Below are 27446 nucleotides of genomic sequence, written 5' to 3' on the forward strand. Positions count from 1 at the left end.
CTGCATCACTCCAGCCTCTCCTGCGCCATGCACCTGCATCACTCCAGCCTCTCCTGCGCCATACACCTGCATCACTCCAGCCTCTCCTGTGCCATACACCTGCATCACTCCAGCCTCTCCTGCGCCATGCACCTGCATCACTCCAGCCTCTCCTGCGCCATGCACCTGCATCACTCCAGCCTCTCCTGCGCCATACACCTGCATCACTCCAGCCTCTCCTGGGCCATACACCTGCATCACTCCAGCCTCTCCTGCGCCATACACCTGCATCACTCCAGCCTCTCCTGGGCCTTACACCTGCATCACTCCAGCCTCTCCTGGGCCTTACACCTGCATCACTCCAGCCTCTCCTGGGCCTTACACCTGCATCACTCCAGCCTCTCCTGCGCCATACACCTGCATCACTCCAGCCTCTCCTGCGCCATACACCTGCATCACTCCAGCCTCTCCTGCGCCATACACCTGCATCACTCCAGCCTCTCCTGGGCCTTACACCTGCATCACTCCAGCCTCTCCTGGGCCATGCACCTGCATCACTCCAGCCTCTCCTGCGCCATACACCTGCATCACTCCAGCCTCTCCTGCGCCATGCACCTGCATCACTCCAGCCTCTCCTGCGCCTTACACCTGCATCACTCCAGCCTCTCCTGGGCCATGCACCTGCATCACTCCAGCCTCTCCTGGGCAGTACACCTGCATCACTCCAGCCTCTCCTGCGCCATGCACCTGCATCACTCCAGCCTCTCCTGCACCATACACCTGCATCACTCCAGCCTCTCCTGCGCCATGCACCTGCATCACTCCAGCCTCTCCTGCGCCATGCACCTGCATCACTCCAGCCTCTCCTGCGCCATGCACCTGCATCACTCCAGCCTCTCCTGCGCCATGCACCTGCATCACTCCAGCCTCTCCTGCGCCATACACCTGCATCACTCCAGCCTCTCCTGCGCCATACACCTGCATCACTCCAGCCTCTCCTGGGCCATACACCTGCATCACTCCAGCCTCTCCTGCGCCATACACCTGCATCACTCCAGCCTCTCCTGGGCCATACACCTGCATCACTCCAGCCTCTCCTGCGCCATGCACCTGCATCACTCCAGCCTCTCCTGCGCCATGCACCTGCATCACTCCAGCCTCTCCTGCGCCATGCACCTGCATCACTCCAGCCTCTCCTGCGCCATACACCTGCATCACTCCAGCCTCTCCTGCGCCATACACCTGCATCACTCCAGCCTCTCCTGCGCCATGCACCTGCATCACTCCAGCCTCTCCTGCGCCATACACCTGCATCACTCCAGCCTCTCCTGCGCCATGCACCTGCATCACTCCAGCCTCTCCTGCGCCATGCACCTGCATCACTCCAGCCTCTCCTGCGCCATACACCTGCATCACTCCAGCCTCTCCTGCGCCATACACCTGCATCACTCCAGCCTCTCCTGGGCCATACACCTGCATCACTCCAGCCTCTCCTGCGCCATGCACCTGCATCACTCCAGCCTCTCCCGGGCTTTACACCTGCATCACTCCAGCCTCTCCTGCGCCATACACCTGCATCACTCCAGCCTCTCCTGCGCCATACACCTGCATCACTCCAGCCTCTCCTGCGCCATGCACCTGCATCACTCCAGCCTCTCCTGCGCCATACACCTGCATCACTCCAGCCTCTCCTGCGCCATGCACCTGCATCACTCCAGCCTCTCCTGCGCCATACACCTGCATCACTCCAGCCTCTCCTGCGCCATGCACCTGCATCACTCCAGCCTCTCCTGCGCCATACACCTGCATCACTCCAGCCTCTCCTGCGCCATACACCTGCATCACTCCAGCCTCTCCTGGGCCATGCACCTGCATCACTCCAGCCTCTCCTGGGCCATACACCTGCATCACTCCAGCCTCTCCTGGGCCGTACACCTGCATCACTCCATCCTCTCCTGGGCAGTACACCTGGTCACTCCAGCCTCCCCTGGGCCATGCACCTGCATCACTCCAGCCTCTCCTGGGCAGTACACCTGCATCACTCCAGCCTCTCCTGGGCAGTACACCTGCATCACTCCAGCCTCTCCTGGGCAGTACACCTGCATCACTCCAGCCTCTCCTGGGCAGTACACCTGCATCACTCCAGCCTCTCCTGGGCCATACACCTGCATCACTCCAGCCTCTCCTGCGCCATACACCTGCATCACTCCAGCCTCTCCTGGGCCATGCACCTGCATCACTCCAGCCTCTCCTGGGCCATGCACCTGCATCACTCCAGCCTCTCCTGGGCCATGCACCTGCATCACTCCAGCCTCTCCTGGGCCATGCACCTGCATCACTCCAGCCTCTCCTGCGCCATACACCTGCATCACTCCAGCCTCTCCTGGGCAGTACACCTGCATCACTCCAGCCTCTCCTGGGCCATGCACCTGCATCACTCCAGCCTCTCCTGCGCCATACACCTGCATCACTCCAGCCTCTCCTGGGCAGTACACCTGCATCACTCCAGCCTCTCCTGGGCCATGCACCTGCATCACTCCAGCCTCTCCTGGGCCATACACCTGCATCACTCCAGCCTCTCTCAGGCAGTACACCTGCATCACTCCAGCCTCTCCTGCGCCATACACCTGCATCACTCCAGCCTCTCCTGGGCAGTACACCTGCATCACTCCAGCCTCTCCTGGGCCGTACACCTGCATCACTCCATCCTCTCCTGGGCAGTACACCTGGTCACTCCAGCCTCCCCTGGGCCATGCACCTGCATCACTCCAGCCTCTCCTGGGCAGTACACCTGCATTACTCCAGCCTCTCCTGGGCCATGCACCTGCATCACTCCAGCCTCTCCTAGGCCTTACACCTGCATCACTCCAGCCTCTCCTGGGCCATGCACCTGCATCACTCCAGCCTCTCCTGGGCAGTACACCTGCATCACTCCAGCCTCTCCTGGGCCATGCACCTGCATCACTCCAGCCTCTCCTGCGCCATACACCTGCATCACTCCAGCCTCTCCTGGGCAGTACACCTGCATCACTCCAGCCTCTCCTGGGCCGTGCACCTGCATCACTCCAGCCTCTCCTGGGCAGTACACCTGCATCACTCCAGCCTCTCCTGGGCCATGCACTTGCATCACTCCAGCCTCTCCTGGGCCTTACACCTGCATCACTCCAGCCTCTCCTGGGCAGTACACCTGCATCACTCCAGCCTCTCCTGGGCAGTACACCTGCATCACTCCAGCCTCCCCTGGGCCATGCACCTGCATCACTCCAGCCTCTCCTGGGCAGTACACCTGCATCACTCCAGCCTCTCCTGGGCCGTACACCTGCATCACTCCAGCCTCTCCTGGGCCGTACACCTGCATCACTCCAGCCTCTCCTGAGCCGTACACCTGCATCACTCCAGCCTCTCCTGAGCCGTACACCTGCATCACTCCAGCCTCTCCTGGGCAGTACACCTGCATCACTCCAGCCTCTCCTGGGCAGTACACCTGCATCACTCCAGCCTCTCTTGGGCAGTACACCTGCATCACTCCAGCCTCTCCTGGGCAGTACACCTGCATCACTCCAGCCTCTCCTGGGCAGTACACCTGCATCACTCCAGCCTCTCCTGCGCCATACACCTGCATCACTCCAGCCTCTCCTGGGCAGTACACCTGCATCACTCCAGCCTCTCCTGGGCAGTACACCTGCATCACTCCAGCCTCTCCTGGGCAGTACACCTGCATCACTCCAGCCTCTCCTGGGCCGTACACCTGCATCACTCCAGCCTCTCCTGGGCAGTACACCTGCATCACTCCAGCCTCTCCTGGGCAGTACACCTGCATCACTCCAGCCTCTCCTGGGCAGTACAACTGCATCACTCCAGCCTCTCCTGGGCAGTACACCTGCATCACTCCAGCCTCTCCTGGGCAGTACACCTGCATCACTCCAGCCTCTTCTGCGCCATACACCTGCATCACTCCAGCCTTTCCTGGGCAGTACACCTGCATCACTCCAGCCTCTCCTGGGCAGTACACCTGCATCACTCCAGCCTTTCCTGGGCAGTACACCTGCATCACTCCAGCCTCTCCTGGGCAGTACACCTGCATCACTCCAGCCTCTCCTGGGCAGTACACCTGCATCACTCCAGCCTCTCCTGGGCCATACACCTGCATCACTCCAGCCTCTCCTGGGCAGTACACCTGCATCACTCCAGCCTCTCCTGGGCAGTACACCTGCATCACTCCAGCCTCTCCTGGGCAGTACACCTGCATCACTCCAGCCTCTCCTGGGCAGTACACCTGGTCACTCCGCATGGCCTCCTGCTGGAGCCCCACTCTTGCAGCATGATGGGAGTGATACTACTTTCCCAGCCGCAGAGGAACGTCTTATCTTAAGCGCAGAGTGAACAGTAATTAGATGGTGGAAGGTGAAACATGTGGAAGTGATCAGGGAATCTGCGCATCCTTCCTGGAGACGTCACATTACGGGAAGGAGATGAATTATTTACTATAGGGGGGCCCCGGCCTCCTATCTGTCTGCCTTGTCCTCAGTTGCATCATATCTTCTCCAGTCACCTCCAGAGCTGCACTCACTCTTCTGCTGCCTTCCTGCAACTGTGACGACCAAGTGATGAGGCCACATGTGCGACAATGCAGATCTGGATGTGACTGGAGTAGAAGACGTGTGTAAAGGCGCTCCGGCCTGCAAGAACATATCCAGCCCGCAGGAGCATAGCCCTCCCGTAACCCTCCCTGTAATTACGCACTGTCTCTTTAATTATGAGCAGACCCCATCATTAGCGTCCTCCTGCAGTAAACAACAACAACACGGCGAAAGAGCGAAAACGCCAGGAAATCGCATCCCGTCGCCGGTTATATTCCAAAAGCAAAATGTCGTGAGATACCGCTGCGCACAGAGCATCACCCAGCTTTCCCGGAGAACAGAGCGGCACAAGGATGAATGCTACTCCCTTCCCCATAGAAAATGAAGCAGCCCAATGATATCCCAAGCTTCACAGTGTGCCCCTGTCCTCCTCAGCAGACTGCTCTCCTGAAATACTCTGTGCTGCTGAGAACCCAAGCCTTCCTCAGGATCCGCACACTCCAATCCTGAAATACTCTGCACAGCCTGGGAGCCTGTTCCTTCCTCAGCACAGTCAACCCATGAAATACTCTGTGCTGCTGTGGGCCCTGCTCCATCCACAACATCAGTAAATCTGTGCTGCTGGGGTATGATTTTGGGACCCCCACTTGTCTGCGCGGTCCCCTCATCACGCTGCTGCCTCTGAGCAGTCACATGGAGTATACACACTGTACACTGCTGCCCTCCGTGTGCCGTACGTGTGACCCTCAGCCTTGTTCTGACCCACCCCATCAGAGCCGACATCTCGGCATGGATCACACGGACACACGGGGGTCCGGGCCGTATGGGAGCAGCACTGCAGTGTAAAGCATGGGGCAGGACACAGCAGACGTAACCCTCCCATCAGTTTCAGGCCCCCCTCCCCCTGACAGCAGCTCATTATCCTCTTCCTCCAGGAAACTTCCCATAATAAGGAGACAAGAAATCAGCAATCTCCATGGAAACGGCTCCTGACTTCAATCTATCATGTCCCCCTCCCCCTCCTCAATAAGTGGAGACCGCCACTGGGTATAGACGGAGGGGCTCACCCATCCTCGTCATACCCCGGGCCCCGGAGACAGGTGGGCTGCATGGGGCCCCAGATATCGCCTCATCCCTGCACTCGGTGACAATCAATATGGCGGCCTTGTCAGTCCTCCGGGGTGCGGAGACCCCACCTACCATCTGCACCCGGACCGTTCTCTCGGGACCCCTCTTTCCCAGGCTTCTGAATGTCAGATCTGCGGGTGTCGTGAAGTAAAATCCGCCAATGGCTCAGATATCACATCATAACCAGGTGCATTCTGGGAAAGTATGGCTGACAGGTACGCTCTCATGTCCTCACCCAGCTTTCCCCGGAGACAGACTTACTCGTATCGCTGTGTGAATGGGGCGCAATAAACCCACATCGCTACAAACAGAAGACCCCGGGCGCTGAGGACGCGGCTCCTCGTAAATGTGAAGAGATTCTTCAGAAGTCAATAAAACACGGGATAAGAGAGCGGCCGCCGCTTCCTCCCCACCTCTGTGTACCAGAGACCAAAGGACGGGTGAGAAAGTGGAGAACGACCAAAGGACGGGTGAGAAAGTGGAGGACGACCAAAGGACAGGTGAGAAAGTGGAGAACGACCAAAGGACAGGTGAGAAAGTGGAGGACGACCAAAGGACAAGTGAGAAAGTGGAGGACGACCAAAGGACAGGTGAGAAAGTGGAGGACGACCAAAGGACAGGTGAGAAAGTGGAGAACGACCAAAGGACAGGTGAGAAAGTGGAGGACGACCAAAGGACAGGTGAGAAAGTGGAGGACGACCAAAGGACAGGTGAGAAAGTGGAGAACGACCAAAGGACAGGTGAGAAAGTGGAGGACGACCAAAGGACAAGTGAGAAAGTGGAGGACGACCAAAGGACAGGTGAGAAAGTGGAGGACGACCAAAGGACAGGTGAGAAAGTGGAGAACGACCAAAGGACGGGTGAGAAAGTGGAGGACGACCAAAGGACAGGTGAGAAAGTGGAGGACGACCAAAGGACAGGTGAGAAAGTGGAGAACGACCAAAGGACAGGTGAGAAAGTGGAGGAGTACCACAGGACAGGTGAGAAAGTGGAGGATAGTAGGACGGGTGAGAAAGTGGAGGACGACCAAAGGACAGGTGAGAAAGTGGAGAACGACCAAAGGACGGGTGAGAAAGTGGAGGACGACCAAAGGACAGGTGAGAAAGTGGAGGACGACCAAAGGACAGGTGAGAAAGTGGAGGAGTACCAAAGGACAGGTGAGAAAGTGGAGAACGACCAAAGGACAGGTGAGAAAGTGGAGAACGACCAAAGGACAGGTGAGAAGTGGAGGACGACCAAAGGACAGGTGAGAAAGTGGAGGACGACCAAAGGATAGATGAGAAAGTGGAGAACGACCAAAGGACAGGTGAGAAGTGGAGGACGACCAAAGGACAAGTGAGAAAGTGGAGGACGACCAAAGGACAGGTGAGAAAGTGGAGAACGACCAAAGGACAGGTGAGAAAGTGGAGGACGACCAAAGGACAGGTGAGAAAGTGGAGAACGACCAAAGGACAGGTGAGAAAGTGGAGGACGACCAAAGGATAGATGAGAAAGTGGAGAACGACCAAAGGACAGGTGAGAAGTGGAGGACGACCAAAGGACAAGTGAGAAAGTGGAGGACGACCAAAGGATAGATAAGAAAGTGGAGGACGACCAAAGGACAGGTGAGAAAGCGGAGGATGACCAAAGGACAGGTGAGAAAGCGGAGGATGACCAAAGGACAGGTGAGAAAGCGGAGGATGACCAAAGGACAGGTGAGAAAGTGGATGACGACCAAAGGACAGGTGAGAAAGTAGAGGATGACCAAAGGACAGGTGAGAAAGTGGAGGACGACCAAAGGACAGGTGAGAAAGTGGAGGACAACCAAAGGATAGATGAGAAAGTGGAGGACGACCAAAGGACAGGTGACAAAGTGGAGGACGACCAAAGGATAGATAAGAAAGTGGAGGACGACCAAAGGACAGGTGAGAAAGCGGAGGATGACCAAAGGACAGATGAGAAAGTGGATGACGACCAAAGGACAGGTGAGAAAGTGGAGGATGACCAAAGGACAGGTGAGAAAGTGGAGGACGACCAAAGGACAGGTGAGAAAGTGGAGGACGACCAAAGGACAGGTGAGAAAGTGGAGGACGACCAAAGGATAGATAAGAAAGTGGAGGACGACCAAAGGACAGGTGAGAAAGCGGAGGATGACCAAAGGACAGGTGAGAAAGTGGATGACGACCAAAGGACAGGTGAGAAAGTGGAGGACGACCAAAGGACAGGTGAGAAAGTGGAGGACGACCAAAGGACAGGTGAGAAAGTGGAGGACGACCAAAGGACAGGTGAGAAAGTGGAGGACGACCAAAGGACAGGTGAGAAAGTGGAGGACGACCAAAGGACAGGTGAGAAAGTGGAGGACGACCAAAGGACAGGTGAGAAAGTGGAGGACGACCAAAGGACAGGTGAGAAAGTGGAGGACGACCAAAGGACAGGTGAGAAAGTGGAGGACGACCAAAGGACAGGTGAGAAAGTGGAGGACGACCAAAGGACAGGTGAGAAAGTGGAGGATAGCAGGACAGGTGAGAAAGTGGAGGATAGTAGGACGAGTGAGAAAGTGGCGCACGACCGCAGGATGGATGAGAAAAAGAAGAACGACTGCAGAACATGTGAGAAAGCAGGGGACAAACACAGGAAGGGTGAGAAAGCAGAGGTCGACCGCAGGACTGGTGAGAAAGAGGAGAACGGCAGGACTGGTGAGAGAGAGGAGAACGGCAGAACTGGTGAGAAAGAGGAGAACGGCAGGACTGGTGAGAGAGAGGAGAACGGCAGGACTGGTGAGAAAGAGGAGAACGGCAGAACTGGTGAGAAAGAGGAGAACGGCAGGACTGGTGAGAAAGAGGAGAACGGCAGGACTGGTGAGAAAGAGGAGAACGGCAGGACTGGTGAGAAAGAGGAGAACGGCAGGACTGGTGAGAAAGAGGAGAACGGCAGGACTGGTGAGAGAGAGGAGAACGGCAGGACTGGTGAGAGAGAGGAGAACGGCAGGACTGGTGAGAAAGAGGAGAACGGCAGGACTGGTGAGAGAGAGGAGAACGGCAGGACTGGTGAGAGAGAGGAGAACGGCAGGACTGGTGAGAAAGAGGAGAACGGCAGGACTGGTGAGAGAGAGGAGAACGGCAGGACTGGTGAGAGAGAGGAGAACGGCAGGACTGGTGAGAAAGAGGAGAACGGCAGGACTGGAAATAAGATGAGGATGACCGCAGAACATGTGAGAAAGTAGAGGATGACCAAAGGAAGCGTGAGAAAGAGGAGGACGAATGCGGCACTGGTGAGTAACATGAAGTGGAGGTTGACCACAAGACAGATGAGAAAGTGGACAGAAAGTTGGGTGAGAAAGAGGAGGATGACTGTAGAAAACAGAGGACGACCGCAGGATGGGTGAGAAAGCAGAGGACGACCGCAGGATGGGTGAGAAAGCAGAGGACGACCGCAGGATGGGTGAGAAAGCAGAGGACGACCGCAGGATGGGTGAGAAAGCAGTGGACGACCGCAGGATGGGTGAGAAAGCAGAGGACGACCGCAGGATGGGTGAGAAAGCAGAGGACGACCGCAGGATGGGTGAGAAAGCAGAGGACGACCGCAGGATGGGTGAGAAAGCAGAGGACGACCGCAGGATGGGTGAGAAAGCAGAGGACGACCGCAGGATGGGTGAGAAAGCAGAGGACGACCGCAGGATGGGTGAGAAAGCAGAGGACGACCGCAGGATGGGTGAGAAAGCAGAGGACGATCGCAGGATGGGTAAGAAAGCAGAGGACGATCGCAGGATGGGTAAGAAAGCAGAGGACGATCGCAGGATGGGTAAGAAAGCAGAGGACGATCGCAGGATGGGTAAGAAAGCAGAGGACAACAGCAAGACAGGTGAAAAAGTGGAGGAGGACGGCAGGATGGGTGTGAAAGCAGAGGACGACTGCAGGACTGGTGAGAACGCAGTCGACGGCCCAAGGACAGGTGAGAAAGAGGAGGAAGACCTCAGAAAACGTTAGAAAGCAGAGGACGATCACAGGATGGGTGAGAAGAGGAGGACAAGAGAACATGTGAGAAATTAGAGAACCACAAAAAGGGTGAGAAAGCAGAGGATGACCACAGGATGGGAGAGAAAACGACCGCAGGATGGGTGAAAAAGTGGAGGGCGACCTGAGTGTGGTCACCGGAACAGAGAGGGATGTAACTGCGGCCTGAGTGTTGTCCCTGGAACAGAGGGGGATATACAGTGCCTTGCAAAAGTATTCAGCCCCCTTGAATTTTTCAATCTTTTCCCACATTTCAGGCTTCAAACAAAATGATAAAAATTTCATTTTTATGGTGAAGAATCAACAACAAGTGACACAATTGTGAAGAGGAAGTAAATTTATTGCTTATTTTAAACTTTTGTAAAAAATAAATAACAGAGAATTGGGGTGTGCAATATTATTCATCCCCTTTACTTTCAGTGCAGAAACTCCCTCCAGAAGTTGATTGAGGATCTGTGAATGATGCAATGTTGTCCTAAATGACTGATGATGATAAATATAAGCCCCTGTGTATAATCAAGTCTCCGTATAATGCCCCTGCTCTGTGATAGTCTCATGTTCTGTGTAAAGTGCAGAGAGCATCATGAAGACCAAGGAACACAACAGGCAGGTCCATGATACTGTTGTGGAGAAGTTTAAAGCCACATTTGGATACAAAGAGATTTCCACAACTTTAAACATCCCAAGGAGCACTGTGCAAGCGATCATACTGAAATGGAAGGAGCATCATACCACTGCAAATCTACCAAGACCCGGCCTCCATCCAAACTATCATCTCACACAAGGAGAAGACTGATCAGAGATGCAGCCGAGAGGCCCATGATCACTCTGGATGATCTGCAGAGATCTACAGCGGAGGGGGGAGAGTCTGTCCATAGCACAACAATCAGTGTACACTGCACAAATCTGGCCTTTATGGAAGAGTGGCAAGAAGGAAGCCATTTCTCAAAGATATCCATAAAAAGTGATGTTTAAAGTTTGCCACAAGCCACCTGGAGACCCCAAACATGTGGAAGAAGGGGCTCTGCTCAGAGGAAACCAAAATCACACTATTTATGCACAATACAAAACGATAAAAGCAACACAGCTCATCACCCTGAACACACCATCCCCACTGTCAAACATGGTGGAGGCAGCATCATGGTTTGGGCCTGCTTTTCTTCAGCAGGGACAGGGAAGATGGTAAAATTGATGGGAAGATGGAAGGAGCCAAATACAGGACCATTCCTGAAGAAAACCTGTTGGAGTCTTCATGATGCTCTCTGCGCTTTACACAGAACACTGAGACTATCACAGAGCAGGGGCATTATACGGAGGCTTCATTACACACAGGGGCTTATATTTATCATCATCAGTCATTTAGGACAACATTGCATCATTCAGAGACCCTCAATCAACTTCTGCAGGGAGTTTCTGCACTGAAAGTAAAGGGGGTGAATAATATTGCACGCCACAATTTTCAGTTTATTATTTTTTTTACAAAAGTTTAAAATAAGCAATAAATTTCCTTCCTCTTCACAATTGTGCATAAACAAGGAGAACAAACGAGTTTTTAAAGTGCAAAATCTACATATTTATTCCGGATGAGGGTGACAATACTTGTAAGCATTGATAAAAGTATAAAACCTGGACCACAGCAGGGATTGCATCTATGTGATAACTAGATCACAGTCATTGGAACAATCAATCGCATATATGCACTCACATATTCTGTGTAAGACAATGACACTATCTCATCTGTGGCAAAATATAATGTCTACCACGTGTAAGGCTTAAATAGCATAAAAGCCACATATGATTATAGTGTGTAACATTACAGCAATATTCTAACAATGGCTGCGACCACATGGTGCACAGACCAGCAGTAAGGCATGACAAGGTTACTCCACCTAAGGAGGTCCGGAAGCTTTCCCTCATATAATGTCACTCCTATAAGGCAGGAGTCATACCCTTAGTTGCTGAATAGGGTCCAATACATGAACAGCAGATGCACACTGGTGGTCCAGGGTCGTGGTCCCCCGGCTGCCTCCCGGGATTTCCTTGAGCATGGTTTTCTGGGACTTTGTTTATATACTTTTCACAATTGTGTCACTTGTTGTTGATTCTTCACCAGAACATTAACATTTTATCTTTATGTTTGAAGCCTGAAATGTTGGAAAAGGTTGAAAAATTCAAGGGGGCCGAAAACCTTCGCAAGGCACTGTAACTGCGGCCTGAGTGTGGTCACCGGAACAGAGGGGATATAACTGCGGCCTGAGTGTGGTCACCGGAACAGAGGGGATATAACTGCGGCCCGAGTGTGGTCACCGGAACAGAGGGGATATAACTGCGGCCCGAGTGTGGTCACCGGAACAGAGGGGATATAACTGCGGCCCGAGTGTGGTCACCGGAACAGAGGGGATATAACTGCGGCCCGAGTGTGGTCACCGGAACAGAGGGGATATAACTGCAGCCCGAGTGTGGTCACCGGAACAGAGGGGATATAACTGCGGCCCGAGTGTGGTCACCGGAACAGAGGGGATATAACTGCGGCCCGAGTGTGGTCACCGGAACAGAGGGGATATAACTGCGGCCCGAGTGTGGTCACCGGAACAGAGGGGATATAACTGCGGCCCGAGTGTGGTCACCGGAACAGAGGGGATATAACTGCGGCCCGAGTGTGGTCACCGGAACAGAGGGGATATAACTGCGGCCCGAGTGTGGTCACCGGAACAGAGGGGATATAACTGCGGCCTGAGTGTAGTCACCGGAACAGAGGGGATATAACTGCGGCCTGAGTGTAGTCACCGGAACAGAGGGGATATAACTGCGGCCTGAGTGTGGTCACCGGAACAGAGGGGATATAACTGCGGCCTGAGTGTGGTCACCGGAACAGAGGGGATATAACTGCGGCCTGAGTGTGGTCACCGGAACAGAGGGGATATAACTGCGGCCTGAGTGTGGTCACCGGAACAGAGGGGATATAACTGCGGCCTGAGTGTGGTCACCGGAACAGAGGGGATATAACTGCAGCCCGAGTGTGGTCACCGGAACAGAGGGGATATAACTGCGGCCTGAGTGTGGTCACCAGAACAGAGGGGGTATAACTGCGGCCCGAGTGTGGCCACCGGAACAGAGGGGATATAACTGTGGCCCGAGTGTAGTCACCGGAACAGAGGGGATATAACTGCGGCCCGAGTGTGGTCACCGGAACAGAGGGGATATAACTGCGGCCCGAGTGTGGCCACCGGAACAGAGGGGATATAACTGCGGCCTGAGTGTAGTCACCGGAACAGAGGGGATATAACTGCGGCCCGAGTGTGGTCACCGGAACAGAGGGGATATAACTGCGGCCTGAGTGTGGTCACCGGAACAGAGGGGATATAACTGCGGCCTGAGTGTGGTCACCGGAACAGAGGGGATATAACTGCAGCCCGAGTGTGGTCACCGGAACAGAGGGGATATAACTGCGGCCCGAGTGTGGTCACCAGAACAGAGGGGGTATAACTGCGGCCCGAGTGTGGTCACCGGAACAGAGGGGGTATAACTGCGGCCCGAGTGTGGCCACCGGAACAGAGGGGATATAACTGCGGCCTGAGTGTGGTCACCGGAACAGAGGGGATATAACTGCGGCCTGAGTGTGGTCACCGGAACAGAGGGGGTATAACTGCGGCCCGAGTGTGGTCACCGGAACAGAGGGGGTATAACTGCGGCCTGAGTGTGGTCACCGGAACAGAGCTGATATAACTGCGGCCTGAGTGTGGTCACCGGAACAGAGGGGATATAACTGCGGCCCGAGTGTGGTCACCGGAACAGAGGGGATATAACTGCGGCCCGAGTGTGGTCACCGGAACAGAGGGGATATAACTGCGGCCCGAGTGTGGTCACCGGAACAGAGGGGATATAACTGCTGCCCGAGTGTGGTCACCGGAACAGAGGGGATATAACTGCGGCCCGAGTGTGGTCACCGGAACAGAGGGGATATAACTGCGGCCCGAGTGTGGTCACCGGAACAGAGGGGATATAACTGCGGCCTGAGTGTGGTCACCGGAACAGAGGGGATATAACTGCGGCCCGAGTGTGGCCACCGGAACAGAGGGGATATAACTGCGGCCTGAGTGTAGTCACCGGAACAGAGGGGATATAACTGCAGCCCGAGTGTGGTCACCGGAACAGAGGGGATATAACTGCGGCCTGAGTGTGGTCACCGGAACAGAGGGGGTATAACTGCAGCCCGAGTGTGGTCACCGGAACAGAGGGGATATAACTGCGGCCCGAGTGTGGTCACCGGAACAGAGGGGATATAACTGCGGCCCGAGTGTGGTCACCGGAACAGAGGGGGTATAACTGCGGCCCGAGTGTGGTCACCGGAACAGAGGGGATATAACTGCGGCCTGAGTGTAGTCACCGGAACAGAGGGGATATAACTGCAGCCCGAGTGTGGTCACCGGAACAGAGGGGATATAACTGCGGCCTGAGTGTGGTCACCGGAACAGAGGGGGTATAACTGCAGCCCGAGTGTGGTCACCGGAACAGAGGGGATATAACTGCGGCCTGAGTGTGGTCACCGGAACAGAGGGGGTATAACTGCGGCCCGAGTGTGGTCACCGGAACAGAGGGGGTATAACTGCGGCCCGAGTGTGGTCACCGGAACAGAGGGGATATAACTGCGGCCTGAGTGTGGTCACCGGAACAGAGGGGATATAACTGCGGCCCGAGTGTGGTCACCGGAACAGAGGGGATATAACTGCGGCCTGAGTGTGGTCACCGGAACAGAGGGGATATAACTGCGGCCTGAGTGTGGTCACCGGAACAGAGGGGATATAACTGCGGCCTGAGTGTGGTCACCGGAACAGAGGGGATATAACTGCGGCCTGAGTGTAGTCACCGGAACAGAGGGGATATAACTGCGGCCTGAGTGTGGTCACCGGAACAGAGGGGATATAACTGCGGCCTGAGTGTGGTCACCGGAACAGAGGGGATATAACTGCGGCCTGAGTGTAGTCACCGGAACAGAGGGGATATAACTGCGGCCTGAGTGTGGTCACCGGAACAGAGGGGATATAACTGCGGCCTGAGTGTGGTCACCGGAACAGAGGGGATATAACTGCGGCCTGAGTGTGGTCACCGGAACAGAGGGGATATAACTGCGGCCTGAGTGTGGTCACCGGAACAGAGGGGATATAACTGCGGCCCGAGTGTGGTCACCGGAACAGAGGGGATATAACTGCGGCCTGAGTGTAGTCACCGGAACAGAGGGGATATAACTGCGGCCCGAGTGTGGTCACCGGAACAGAGGGGATATAACTGCGGCCTGAGTGTAGTCACCGGAACAGAGGGGATATAACTGCGGCCTGAGTGTGGTCACCGGAACAGAGGGGATATAACTGCGGCCCGAGTGTGGTCACCGGAACAGAGGGGATATAACTGCGGCCTGAGTGTAGTCACCGGAACAGAGGGGATATAACTGCGGCCTGAGTGTGGTCACCGGAACAGAGGGGATATAACTGCGGCCTGAGTGTGGTCACCGGAACAGAGGGGGTATAACTGCAGCCCGAGTGTGGTCACCGGAACAGAGGGGATATAACTGCGGCCTGAGTGTAGTCACCGGAACAGAGGGGATATAACTGCGGCCTGAGTGTGGTCACCGGAACAGAGGGGATATAACTGCGGCCTGAGTGTGGTCACCGGAACAGAGGGGATATAACTGCGGCCCGAGTGTGGTCACCGGAACAGAGGGGATATAACTGCGGCCTGAGTGTAGTCACCGGAACAGAGGGGATATAACTGCGGCCTGAGTGTGGTCACCGGAACAGAGGGGATATAACTGCGGCCTGAGTGTGGTCACCGGAACAGAGGGGATATAACTGCGGCCTGAGTGTGGGCACCGGAACAGAGGGGGTATAACTGCGGCCCGAGTGTGGTCACCGGAACAGAGGGGGTATAACTGCGGCCCGAGTGTGGTCACCGGAACAGAGGGGATATAACTGCGGCCTGAGTGTGGTCACCGGAACAGAGGGGATATAACTGCGGCCCGAGTGTGGTCACCGGAACAGAGGGGATATAACTGCGGCCTGAGTGTGGTCACCGGAACAGAGGGGATATAACTGCGGCCTGAGTGTGGTCACCGGAACAGAGGGGATATAACTGCGGCCTGAGTGTGGTCACCGGAACAGAGGGGATATAACTGCGGCCTGAGTGTAGTCACCGGAACAGAGGGGATATAACTGCGGCCTGAGTGTGGTCACCGGAACAGAGGGGATATAACTGCGGCCTGAGTGTGGTCACCGGAACAGAGGGGATATAACTGCGGCCTGAGTGTAGTCACCGGAACAGAGGGGATATAACTGCGGCCTGAGTGTGGTCACCGGAACAGAGGGGATATAACTGCAGCCCGAGTGTGGTCACCGGAACAGAGGGGATATAACTGCGGCCTGAGTGTGGTCACCGGAACAGAGGGGGTATAACTGCGGCCCGAGTGTGGTCACCGGAACAGAGGGGGTATAACTGCGGCCCGAGTGTGGTCACCGGAACAGAGGGGATATAACTGCGGCCTGAGTGTGGTCACCGGAACAGAGGGGATATAACTGCGGCCCGAGTGTGGTCACCGGAACAGAGGGGATATAACTGCGGCCTGAGTGTGGTCACCGGAACAGAGGGGATATAACTGCGGCCTGAGTGTGGTCACCGGAACAGAGGGGATATAACTGCGGCCTGAGTGTGGTCACCGGAACAGAGGGGATATAACTGCGGCCTGAGTGTAGTCACCGGAACAGAGGGGATATAACTGCGGCCTGAGTGTGGTCACCGGAACAGAGGGGATATAACTGCGGCCTGAGTGTGGTCACCGGAACAGAGGGGATATAACTGCGGCCTGAGTGTAGTCACCGGAACAGAGGGGATATAACTGCGGCCTGAGTGTGGTCACCGGAACAGAGGGGATATAACTGCGGCCTGAGTGTGGTCACCGGAACAGAGGGGATATAACTGCGGCCTGAGTGTGGTCACCGGAACAGAGGGGATATAACTGCGGCCTGAGTGTGGTCACCGGAACAGAGGGGATATAACTGCGGCCCGAGTGTGGTCACCGGAACAGAGGGGATATAACTGCGGCCTGAGTGTAGTCACCGGAACAGAGGGGATATAACTGCGGCCCGAGTGTGGTCACCGGAACAGAGGGGATATAACTGCGGCCTGAGTGTAGTCACCGGAACAGAGGGGATATAACTGCGGCCTGAGTGTGGTCACCGGAACAGAGGGGATATAACTGCGGCCCGAGTGTGGTCACCGGAACAGAGGGGATATAACTGCGGCCTGAGTGTAGTCACCGGAACAGAGGGGATATAACTGCGGCCTGAGTGTGGTCACCGGAACAGAGGGGATATAACTGCGGCCTGAGTGTGGTCACCGGAACAGAGGGGGTATAACTGCAGCCCGAGTGTGGTCACCGGAACAGAGGGGATATAACTGCGGCCTGAGTGTAGTCACCGGAACAGAGGGGATATAACTGCGGCCTGAGTGTGGTCACCGGAACAGAGGGGATATAACTGCGGCCTGAGTGTGGTCACCGGAACAGAGGGGATATAACTGCGGCCCGAGTGTGGTCACCGGAACAGAGGGGATATAACTGCGGCCTGAGTGTAGTCACCGGAACAGAGGGGATATAACTGCGGCCTGAGTGTGGTCACCGGAACAGAGGGGATATAACTGCGGCCTGAGTGTGGTCACCGGAACAGAGGGGATATAACTGCGGCCTGAGTGTGGTCACCGGAACAGAGGGGATATAACTGCGGCCCGAGTGTAGTCACCGGAACAGAGGGGATATAACTGCGGCCCGAGTGTAGTTATTGGAGGAGACATTGGTCTTAGGGTGATTTGTGCAAATAACATGTAATAAACTATCAGAAAAGCTGAGACATTTTGCTGCTGTTTTCTGGTCGATTGTCCAACACAAGAAGCAACATCAAGAGACACGTGGAGCCGAGCGGTGACCCCGAAAATCACACAACCGTGACTGACAGACAATCATGGAGGATACCCCCCAAGTGTTACCGGGAGGCCTACAGCAGCAAACGTGGAGACAACCGGGGAAATGGGGCACAAGAATGGAAAATCATATCATCAGTCACACGAGCACCGTGACTGCACCAGCAGAATAGTGAGTGCAGCTCTGGAGTATAATACAGGAGGTAACTCAGGATCAGTAATGTATGTACACAGTGACTCCAGCAGAATAGTGAGTGCAGCTCTGGGGTATAATACAGGAGGTAACTCAGGATCAGTAATGTATGTACACAGTGACTGCACCAGCAGAATAGTGAGTGCAGCTCTGGAGTATAATACAGGAGGTAACTCAGGATCAGTAATGTAATGTAATGTACACAGTGACTGCACCAGCAGAATAGTGAGTGCAGCTCTGGAGTATAATACAGGATCAGTAATGTATGTACACAGTGACTCCAGCAGAATAGTGAGTGCAGCTCTGGGGTATAATACAGGAGGTAATTTAGAAGCAGTAATGTATGTACACCGTGACTGCACCGGCAGAATAGTGAGTGCAGCTCTGGAGTATAATACATGAGATGAGTATCCGCTGTATGTGGAGGGTGTAGATTGTAGCTGACCGCTGTGTTCTGGGTCATCGTTGGGGTCACGGCTCGGTTTGGGCCTGCAGGACTGGGTGAATAGTGATATAGTAAGGGTGCACTTACTTGAACCTTCCCTGGCAGTGGTGGCACTGTTCTCCTACCCAGCCTGGGTCACACACGCAGGTGGAGTTGACGCAGCGTCCGGAGAAGCACGGACTCTTATCGCAGGCCCGTCCCTGGGAGCTGTGGGCAAACAGCAGCAGATAGAAGAGTCCTGACCTCAGGAGAGAAGCCCCCGGGCAGCCGGGGCACATGATGGCGGCTTGTAGCCCGCTCCGGTGAAGCATAGTGAACATGCCAAGTCCAAGCGCTGCGGCGGCACAGAGTTCCTATATCCTGGTCATGTATGACCGGAGTGTCCACCCGCACAGCAGCCCCCGTCCGGCACCTTGCCCACCTGTCTACCTGCAATCAGCGTGCCACATGTGTATGAGTGCGGGGTGCCAGCGGTGCCAGCGGGGTACAGCACGGGCGCCTATATACAGGCCCTATAACAGGGCATGAGTGCAGGTATACGGAGACTTCTGCAGAAATGGTATATACACCGCCAGGAGTGGTATATACGGCATGTACCCCTCACATGGGGCGCTCACAATCCGGCGATGTCGGGGTGGTATATACGGCATGTACCCCTCACATGGGGCGCTCACAATCCGGCGATGTCGGGGTGGTATATACGGCATGTACCCCTCACATGGGGCGCTCACAATCCGGCGATGTCGGGGTGGTATACCGGGGTCCAGTACCTGATACGTCCATGGTGGCGGGCCGGTGTGGGGCGAGGCTGCGTGTACACAGGGTCCGGTGGGGTCCGGCGGGGTCCGGCTCCTCTCCGCTATGTCAGGATAGTGGGTGCAGGTTTAGGCTCCATGTATACCCCCCAGGACAGCCCTGTATACAGCCTCACTCTATAGGGTGAGGTTACCAGCTCGGGATACAGGCTGCTCCATAGGCTCCGTTATATCGGGACATGGACTATGCCAGGACCAGGCAGCAGAGGACGGGCTCTGTGTCGTGATATCATCCTCCACGGGCTCCGCTTATGTCCTGATATCCCAGCAGCTCCCGCGCCGCCGCCGCCGTGTCACAATAGCGGCCAATATCCAGGGTGACAGCGGAGGATGATGCTGGGCCCGGAGGATGGCGGCCCCGGGACCGGCGGAGGATGATGAGCGGCTGAGAGGCTGCAGGTCCGGCCTCCTCCTCCGCCTCCTCCCGACACAAAGAGCCGAGGAGCATGTGCAGAGGCCGCGGGAGGAGGAGGCGGAGCAGCGCGGGGAGCAGCACCGGGAACAGCACCGGGAGCAGCACCGGGAACAGAGCAGCACCGACAGGACCGGGAACAGAGCAGCACCGACAGGACCGGGGACAGCACCGGGAACAGCACCGGGGACAGCACCGGGAACAGAGCAGCACCGGGAACAGCACCGGGAACAGAGCAGCACCGACAGGACCGGGAACAGCACCGGGAGCAGCACCGGGGATACAGCAGCACCGACAGGACCGGGAACAGCACCGACAGCACCGGGAACAGAGCAGCACCGACAGGACCGGGAACAGAGCAGCACCGACAGGACCGGGGACAGCACCGGGAACAGCACCGGGAACAGCACCGGGAACAGCACCGGGAACAGAGCAGCACCGACAGCACCGGGAACAGAGCAGCACCGACAGGACCGGGAACAGAGCAGCACCGACAGGACCGGGAACAGAGCAGCACCGACAGGACCGGGAACAGAGCAGCACCGACAGGACCGGGAACAGAGCAGCACCGACAGGACCGGGAACAGAGCAGCACCGACAGGACCGGGAACAGAGCAGCACCGACAGGACCGGGAACAGCACCGGGAACAGAGCATCACCGACAGGACCGGGAACAGCACCGGGAACAGAGCAGCACCGACAGCACCGGGAACAGCACCGGGAACACAGCAGCACCGACAGGACCGGGAACAGAGCAGCACCGACAGGACCGGGAACAGAGCAGCACCGACAGCACCGGGAACACAGCAGCACCGACAGGACCGGGAACAGAGCAGCACCGACAGCACCGGGAACAGAGCAGTACCGACAGCACCGGGAACAGCATCGGGAACAGAGCAGCACCGACAGGACCGGGAACACAGCAGCACCGACAGGACCGGGAACAGCACCGGGAACAGAGCAGCACCGACAGCACCGGGAACAGCACCGGGAACACAGCAGCACCGACAGGACCGGGAACAGAGCAGCACCGACAGGACCGGGAACAGAGCAGCACCGACAGCACCGCGAACACAGCAGCACCGACAGGACCGGGAACAGAGCAGCACCGACAGCACCGGGAACAGAGCAGCACCGACAGCACCGGGAACAGCATCGGGAACAGAGCAGCACCGACAGGACCGGGAACACTGCAGCACCGACAGGACCGGGAACACAGCAGCACCGACAGGACCGGGAACACAGCAGCACCGACAGCACCGGGAACAGAGCAGCACCGACAGGACCGGGAACACTGCAGCACCGACAGGACCGGGAACACAGCAGCACCGACAGGACCGGGAACACAGCAGCACCGACAGGACCGGGAGCAGAGCAGGACCGGGAACAGAGCAGCACCGACAGGACTGGGAACAGCACCGGGAACAGAGCAGCACCGACAGGACCGGGAACACAGCAGCACCGACAGGACCGGGAACAGAGCAGCACCGACAGGACCGGGAACAGAGCAGCACCGACAGGACTGGGAACAGCACCGGAAACAGAGCAGCACCGACAGGACCGGGAACAGAGCAGCACCGACAGGACCGGGAACAGAGCAGCACCGACAGGACCGGGAACAGAGCAGCACCGACAGGACTGGGAACAGCACCGGAAACAGAGCAGCACCGACAGGACCGGGAACAGCATCGGGAACAGAGCAGCACCGACAGGACCGGGAACACAGCAGCACCGACAGGACCGGGAACACAGCAGCACCGACAGGACCGGGAACAGAGCAGCACCGACAGCACCGGGAACAGAGCAGCACCGACAGGACCGGGAACAGAGCAGCACCGACAGCACCGGGAACAGCATCGGGAACAGAGCAGCACCGACAGGACCGGGAACACAGCAGCACCGACAGGACCGGGAACACAGCAGCACCGACAGGACCGGGAGCAGAGCAGGACCGGGAACAGAGCAGCACCGACAGGACTGGGAACAGCACCGGGAACAGAGCAGCACCGACAGGACCGGGAACACAGCAGCACCGACAGGACCGGGAACAGAGCAGCACCGACAGGACCGGGAACAGAGCAGCACCGACAGGACTGGGAACAGCACCGGAAACAGAGCAGCACCGACAGGACCGGGAACAGAGCAGCACCGACAGGACCGGGAACAGAGCAGCACCGACAGGACCGGGAACAGAGCAGCACCGACAGGACCGGGAACAGAGCAGCACCGACAGGACCGGGAACAGAGCAGCACCGACAGGACCGGGAACAGAGCAGCACCGACAGGACCGGGAACAGAGCAGCACCGACAGGACCGGGAACAGCACCGGGAACAGAGCATCACCGACAGGACCGGGAACACAGCAGCACCGACAGGACCGGGAACAGCACCGGGAACAGAGCAGCACCGACAGCACCGGGAACAGCACCGGGAACACAGCAGCACCGACAGGACCGGGAACAGAGCAGCACCGACAGGACCGGGAACAGAGCAGCACCGACAGCACCGGGAACACAGCAGCACCGACAGGACCGGGAACAGAGCAGCACCGACAGCACCGGGAACAGAGCAGTACCGACAGCACCGGGAACAGCATCGGGAACAGAGCAGCACCGACAGGACCGGGAACACAGCAGCACCGACAGGACCGGGAACAGCACCGGGAACAGAGCAGCACCGACAGCACCGGGAACAGCACCGGGAACACAGCAGCACCGACAGGACCGGGAACAGAGCAGCACCGACAGGACCGGGAACAGAGCAGCACCGACAGCACCGCGAACACAGCAGCACCGACAGGACCGGGAACAGAGCAGCACCGACAGCACCGGGAACAGAGCAGCACCGACAGCACCGGGAACAGCATCGGGAACAGAGCAGCACCGACAGGACCGGGAACACAGCAGCACCGACAGGACCGGGAACACAGCAGCACCGACAGGACCGGGAACACAGCAGCACCGACAGCACCGGGAACAGAGCAGCACCGACAGGACCGGGAACAGAGCAGCACCGACAGCACCGGGAACAGCATCGGGAACAGAGCAGCACCGACAGGACCGGGAACACAGCAGCACCGACAGGACCGGGAACACAGCAGCACCGACAGGACCGGGAACACAGCAGCACCGACAGGACCGGGAGCAGAGCAGGACCGGGAACAGAGCAGCACCGACAGGACTGGGAACAGCACCGGGAACAGAGCAGCACCGACAGGACCGGGAACACAGCAGCACCGACAGGACCGGGAACAGAGCAGCACCGACAGGACCGGGAGCAGAGCAGCACCGACAGGACTGGGAACAGCACCGGAAACAGAGCAGCACCGACAGGACCGGGAACAGAGCAGCACCGACAGGACCGGGAACAGAGCAGCACCGACAGGACCGGGAACAGAGCAGCACCGACAGGACTGGGAACAGCACCGGAAACAGAGCAGCACCGACAGGACCGGGAACAGCATCGGGAACAGAGCAGCACCGACAGGACCGGGAACACAGCAGCACCGACAGGACCGGGAACACAGCAGCACCGACAGGACCGGGAACAGAGCAGCACCGACAGCACCGGGAACAGAGCAGCACCGACAGGACCGGGAACAGAGCAGCACCGACAGCACCGGGAACAGCATCGGGAACAGAGCAGCACCGACAGGACCGGGAACACAGCAGCACCGACAGGACCGGGAACACAGCAGCACCGACAGGACCGGGAACACAGCAGCACCGACAGGACCGGGAGCAGAGCAGGACCGGGAACAGAGCAGCACCGACAGGACTGGGAACAGCACCGGGAACAGAGCAGCACCGACAGGACCGGGAACACAGCAGCACCGACAGGACCGGGAACAGAGCAGCACCGACAGGACCGGGAACAGAGCAGCACCGACAGGACTGGGAACAGCACCGGAAACAGAGCAGCACCGACAGGACCGGGAACAGAGCAGCACCGACAGGACCGGGAACAGAGCAGCACCGACAGGACCGGGAACAGAGCAGCACCGACAGGACTGGGAACAGCACCGGAAACAGAGCAGCACCGACAGGACCGGGAACAGAGCAGTATCGGGAAGTGCACCGGGAACAGAGCAGCACCGACAGGACCGGAAACAGAGCAGCACCGACAGGACCGGGAACAGAGCAGCACCGACAGGACCGGGAACAGAGCAGCACCGACAGGACCGGGAACACAGCAGCACCGACAGGACCGGGAACAGAGCAGCACCAATAGAAACGGGAACAGAGCAGCACCGACAGGACCGCACTAGGAGGAGAGCACTGACAGGACCTCACCAGGAGGAGAGCACTGACCGGACCACACCAGGAGGAGAGCACTGACAGGACCGCACCAGGAGGAGAGCACTGACAGGACCGCACCAGGAGGAGAGCACTAACAGGACCACACCAGGAGGAGAGCACTGACAGGACCACACCAGGAGGAGAGCACTGACAGGACCACACCAGGAGGAGAGCACTGACAGGACCGCACCAGGAGGAGAGCACCGACAGGACCACACCAGGAGGAGAGCACTGACAGGACCACACCAGGAGGAGAGCACTGACAGGACCACACCAGGAGGAGAGCACTGACAGGACCACACCAGGAGGAGAGCACTGACAGGACCGCACCAGGAGGAGAGCACCGACAGGACCGCACCAGCAGGAGAGCACTGACAGGACCGCACCAGGAGGAGAGCACTGACAGGACCGCACCAGGAGGAGAGCACCGACAGGACCGCACCAGGAGGAGAGCACTGACAGGACCACACCAGGAGGAGAGCACCGACAGAACCGCACCAGGAGGAGAGCACTGACAGGACCGCACCAGGAGGAGAGCACCGACAGGACCGCACCAGGAGGAGAGCACCGACAGGACCACACCAGGAGGAGAGCACCGACAGGACCGCACCAGGAGCAGAGCACTGACAGGACCACACCAGGAGGAGAGCACTGACAGAACCGCACCAGGAGGAGAGCACTGACAGGACCGCACCAGGAGGAGAGCACCGACAGGACCGCACCAGGAGGAGAGCACCGACAGGACCACACCAGGAGGAGAGCACCGACAGGACCGCACCAGGAGGAGAGCACTGACAGGACCACACCAGGAGGAGAGCACTGACAGGACCACACCAGGAGGAGAGCACTGACAGGACCGCACCAGGAGGAGAGCACTGACAGGACCACACCAGGAGGAGAGCACTGACAGGACCACACCAGGAGGAGAGCACCGACAGGACCACACCAGGAGGAGAGCACTGACAGGACCACACCAGGAGGAGAGCACTGACAGGACCACACCAGGAGGAGAGCACCGACAGGACCGCACCAGGAGGAGAGCACTGACAGGACCACACCAGGAGGAGAGCACCGACAGGACCGCACCAGGAGGAGAGCACTGACAGGACCACACCAGGAGGAGAGCACTGACAGGACCGCACCAGGAGGAGAGCACTGACAGGACCGCACCAGGAGGAGAGCACTGACAGGACCGCACCAGGAGGAGAGCACTGACAGGACCGCACCAGGAGGAGAGCACCGACACCACGGAGCTGTTGGAGATGTGATGCCCTGACACCTAGACTTTGGAGTAAGGTGAGCGTGGCCTGTGATACACAGACGGGGTCTGTACTGCCCTCTATAGAACCGGGAGGACATCCAAAAAGAGAAGTGTACGATGGAGACACCTCACTGTGCGCATCTCCTCTGGAAGGACAATAGGTACCAGACAAATCCTAGCAGAGGGACAGAAGCAGATCTAGTAACGAGGTCTACGTGCGGTGCAGGAGAGAAGGCCCAGGCCGGAAGCAAGAAAGCAACATCATCACTGGCACCAGAGGTGTGTTTTACAGGTGATCTGAGGACGCAGCTGATCTAGAACATCATTGTATCACTGATCTGAGGATGCAGCTGATGCAGAACATCATTGCTTCAGCATCGATGTAAGGATTCTCTGATCTAGAACATCATTGTATCACTGATCTGAGGATGCAGCTGATGCAGAACATCATTGCTTCAGCATCGATGTAAGGATTCTCTGATCTAGAACATCATTGTGTCACTGATCTGAGGATGCAGCTGTTCTAGAACATTGTGTCACTGATCTGAGGATGCAGCTGATCTAGAACATCATTGTGTCACTGATCTGAGGAAGCAGCTGTTCTAGAACATTGTGTCACTGATCTGAGGATGCAGCTGATCTAGAACATCATTGTGTCACTGATCTCAGGACACAGCTGATCTAGAACATCATTGTGTCACTGATCTGAGGATGCAGCTGTTCTAGAACATCATTGTGTCACTGATCTGAGGATGCAGCTGATCTAGAACATAATTGTATCACTGATCTCAGGACGCAGCTGATCTAGAACATCATTATATCACTGATATGAGGATGTAGCTGATCTAGAACATCATTGTGTCACTGATCTGTGGGTGCCGCTGATCTAGAACATCATTCTGTCACTGATCTCAGGACGCAGCTGATCTAGAACATCATTATATCACTGATATGAGGATATAGCTGATCTAGAACATCATTGTGTCACTGATCTGTGGGTGCCGCTGATCTAGAACATCATTGTGTCACTGATCTCAGGACACAGCTGATCTAGAACATCATTGTGTCACTGATCTGAGGATGCAGCTGTTCTAGAACATCATTGTGTCACTGATCTGAGGATGCAGCTGATCTAGAACATAATTGTATCACTGATCTCAGGACGCAGCTGATCTAGAACATCATTATATCACTGATATGAGGATGTAGCTGATCTAGAACATCATTGTGTCACTGATCTGTGGGTGCCGCTGATCTAGAACATCATTCTGTCACTGATCTCAGGACGCAGCTGATCTAGAACATCATTATATCACTGATATGAGGATATAGCTGATCTAGAACATCATTGTGTCACTGATCTGTGGGTGCCGCTGATCTAGAACATCATTGTGTCACTGATCTGTGGGTGCCGCTGATCTAGAACATCATTGTGTCACTGATCTGAGGATGCCGCTGATCTAGAACATCATTCTGTCACTGATCTGATCTGATGTAGCTGGAAAGAGATGATTATACAAATAGGGTCTTATCCACTTTATAAAAATCAAAGAGGTTTGGGAATCTGTCACCTCATGGGGTTGTGAGAGTCTGTAATCGCCTGTATGGCCGCCACAGGAGCGCACGTGGAAATCAAACAATCGTAGGAGAAAGGGTTAATACTCTTGTTTCGTTAATATTCCGCGCTGCCATACAATCCAAACTCTGTAAAATTTAAAATGATTTATTCGTCAATGCGTTTCATAGCCCTCAAGGCTTTATGCTGAGTACAAATCCTGAAGAAGAAGCCTCGAGGGCTTTGAAACGCGTTGCCGAATAAATCATGTTACATTTTAAACCGTTTGGATTGTATGGAAGTGTGGAGTATTAACCCTTTCTCCTACACGATTGATTTCTCTGATCTAAGGGTGCCGCTGATCTAGAACGTCATTGCTCTAACACCAATATAAGGATGCCGCTGATCTAGAACATCATTGCACCAATGTAAGGATGCCGCTGATCTAGAACTTCATTGCTCCAGCACCAATGTAAGGATGCCGCTGATCTAGAACGTCATTGCTCCAGCACCAATGTAAGGATGCTGCTGATCTAGAACTTCATTGCTCCAACACCAATGTAAGGATGCCGCTGATCTAGAACGTCGTTGCTCCAACACCAATATAAGGATGCCGCTGATCTAGAACATCATTGCCCCAATGTAAGGATGCCGCTGATCTAGAACTTCATCGCTCCAACACCAATGTAAGGATGCCGCTGATCTAGAACTTCATTGCTCCAGCACCAATGTAAGGATGCCGCTGATCTAGAACGTCATTGCTCCAGCACCAATGTAAGGATGCTGCTGATCTAGAACTTCATTGCTCCAACACCAATGTAAG

General features: G+C 56.4%; 1 protein-coding gene across 29 annotated transcripts in view; it reads right to left on the reverse strand.

Moving 5' to 3' along the window:
* Positions 1-19512, reverse strand: part of ATRNL1 (attractin like 1) — a 721691-nt gene extending 702179 nt beyond the window's left edge. For all 29 annotated transcript variants that reach the window (XR_012754170.1, XR_012754182.1, XR_012754180.1 and 26 more), the window contains exon 1: positions 18370-19512. Coding sequence is in view for 1 of the 29 variants with exons in the window: in XM_075348149.1 (XP_075204264.1) it covers positions 18370-18602 (233 nt within the window). In the remaining 28 variants the exon portion in view is untranslated. The remainder of the gene's footprint in view (positions 1-18369) is intronic.
* Between the last annotated feature and the right edge of the window lie 7934 nt (positions 19513-27446).

The sequence above is a fragment of the Anomaloglossus baeobatrachus genome, chromosome 5 (assembly GCF_048569485.1).
Source record: "Anomaloglossus baeobatrachus isolate aAnoBae1 chromosome 5, aAnoBae1.hap1, whole genome shotgun sequence".
NCBI lineage: Eukaryota > Metazoa > Chordata > Amphibia > Anura > Aromobatidae > Anomaloglossus > Anomaloglossus baeobatrachus.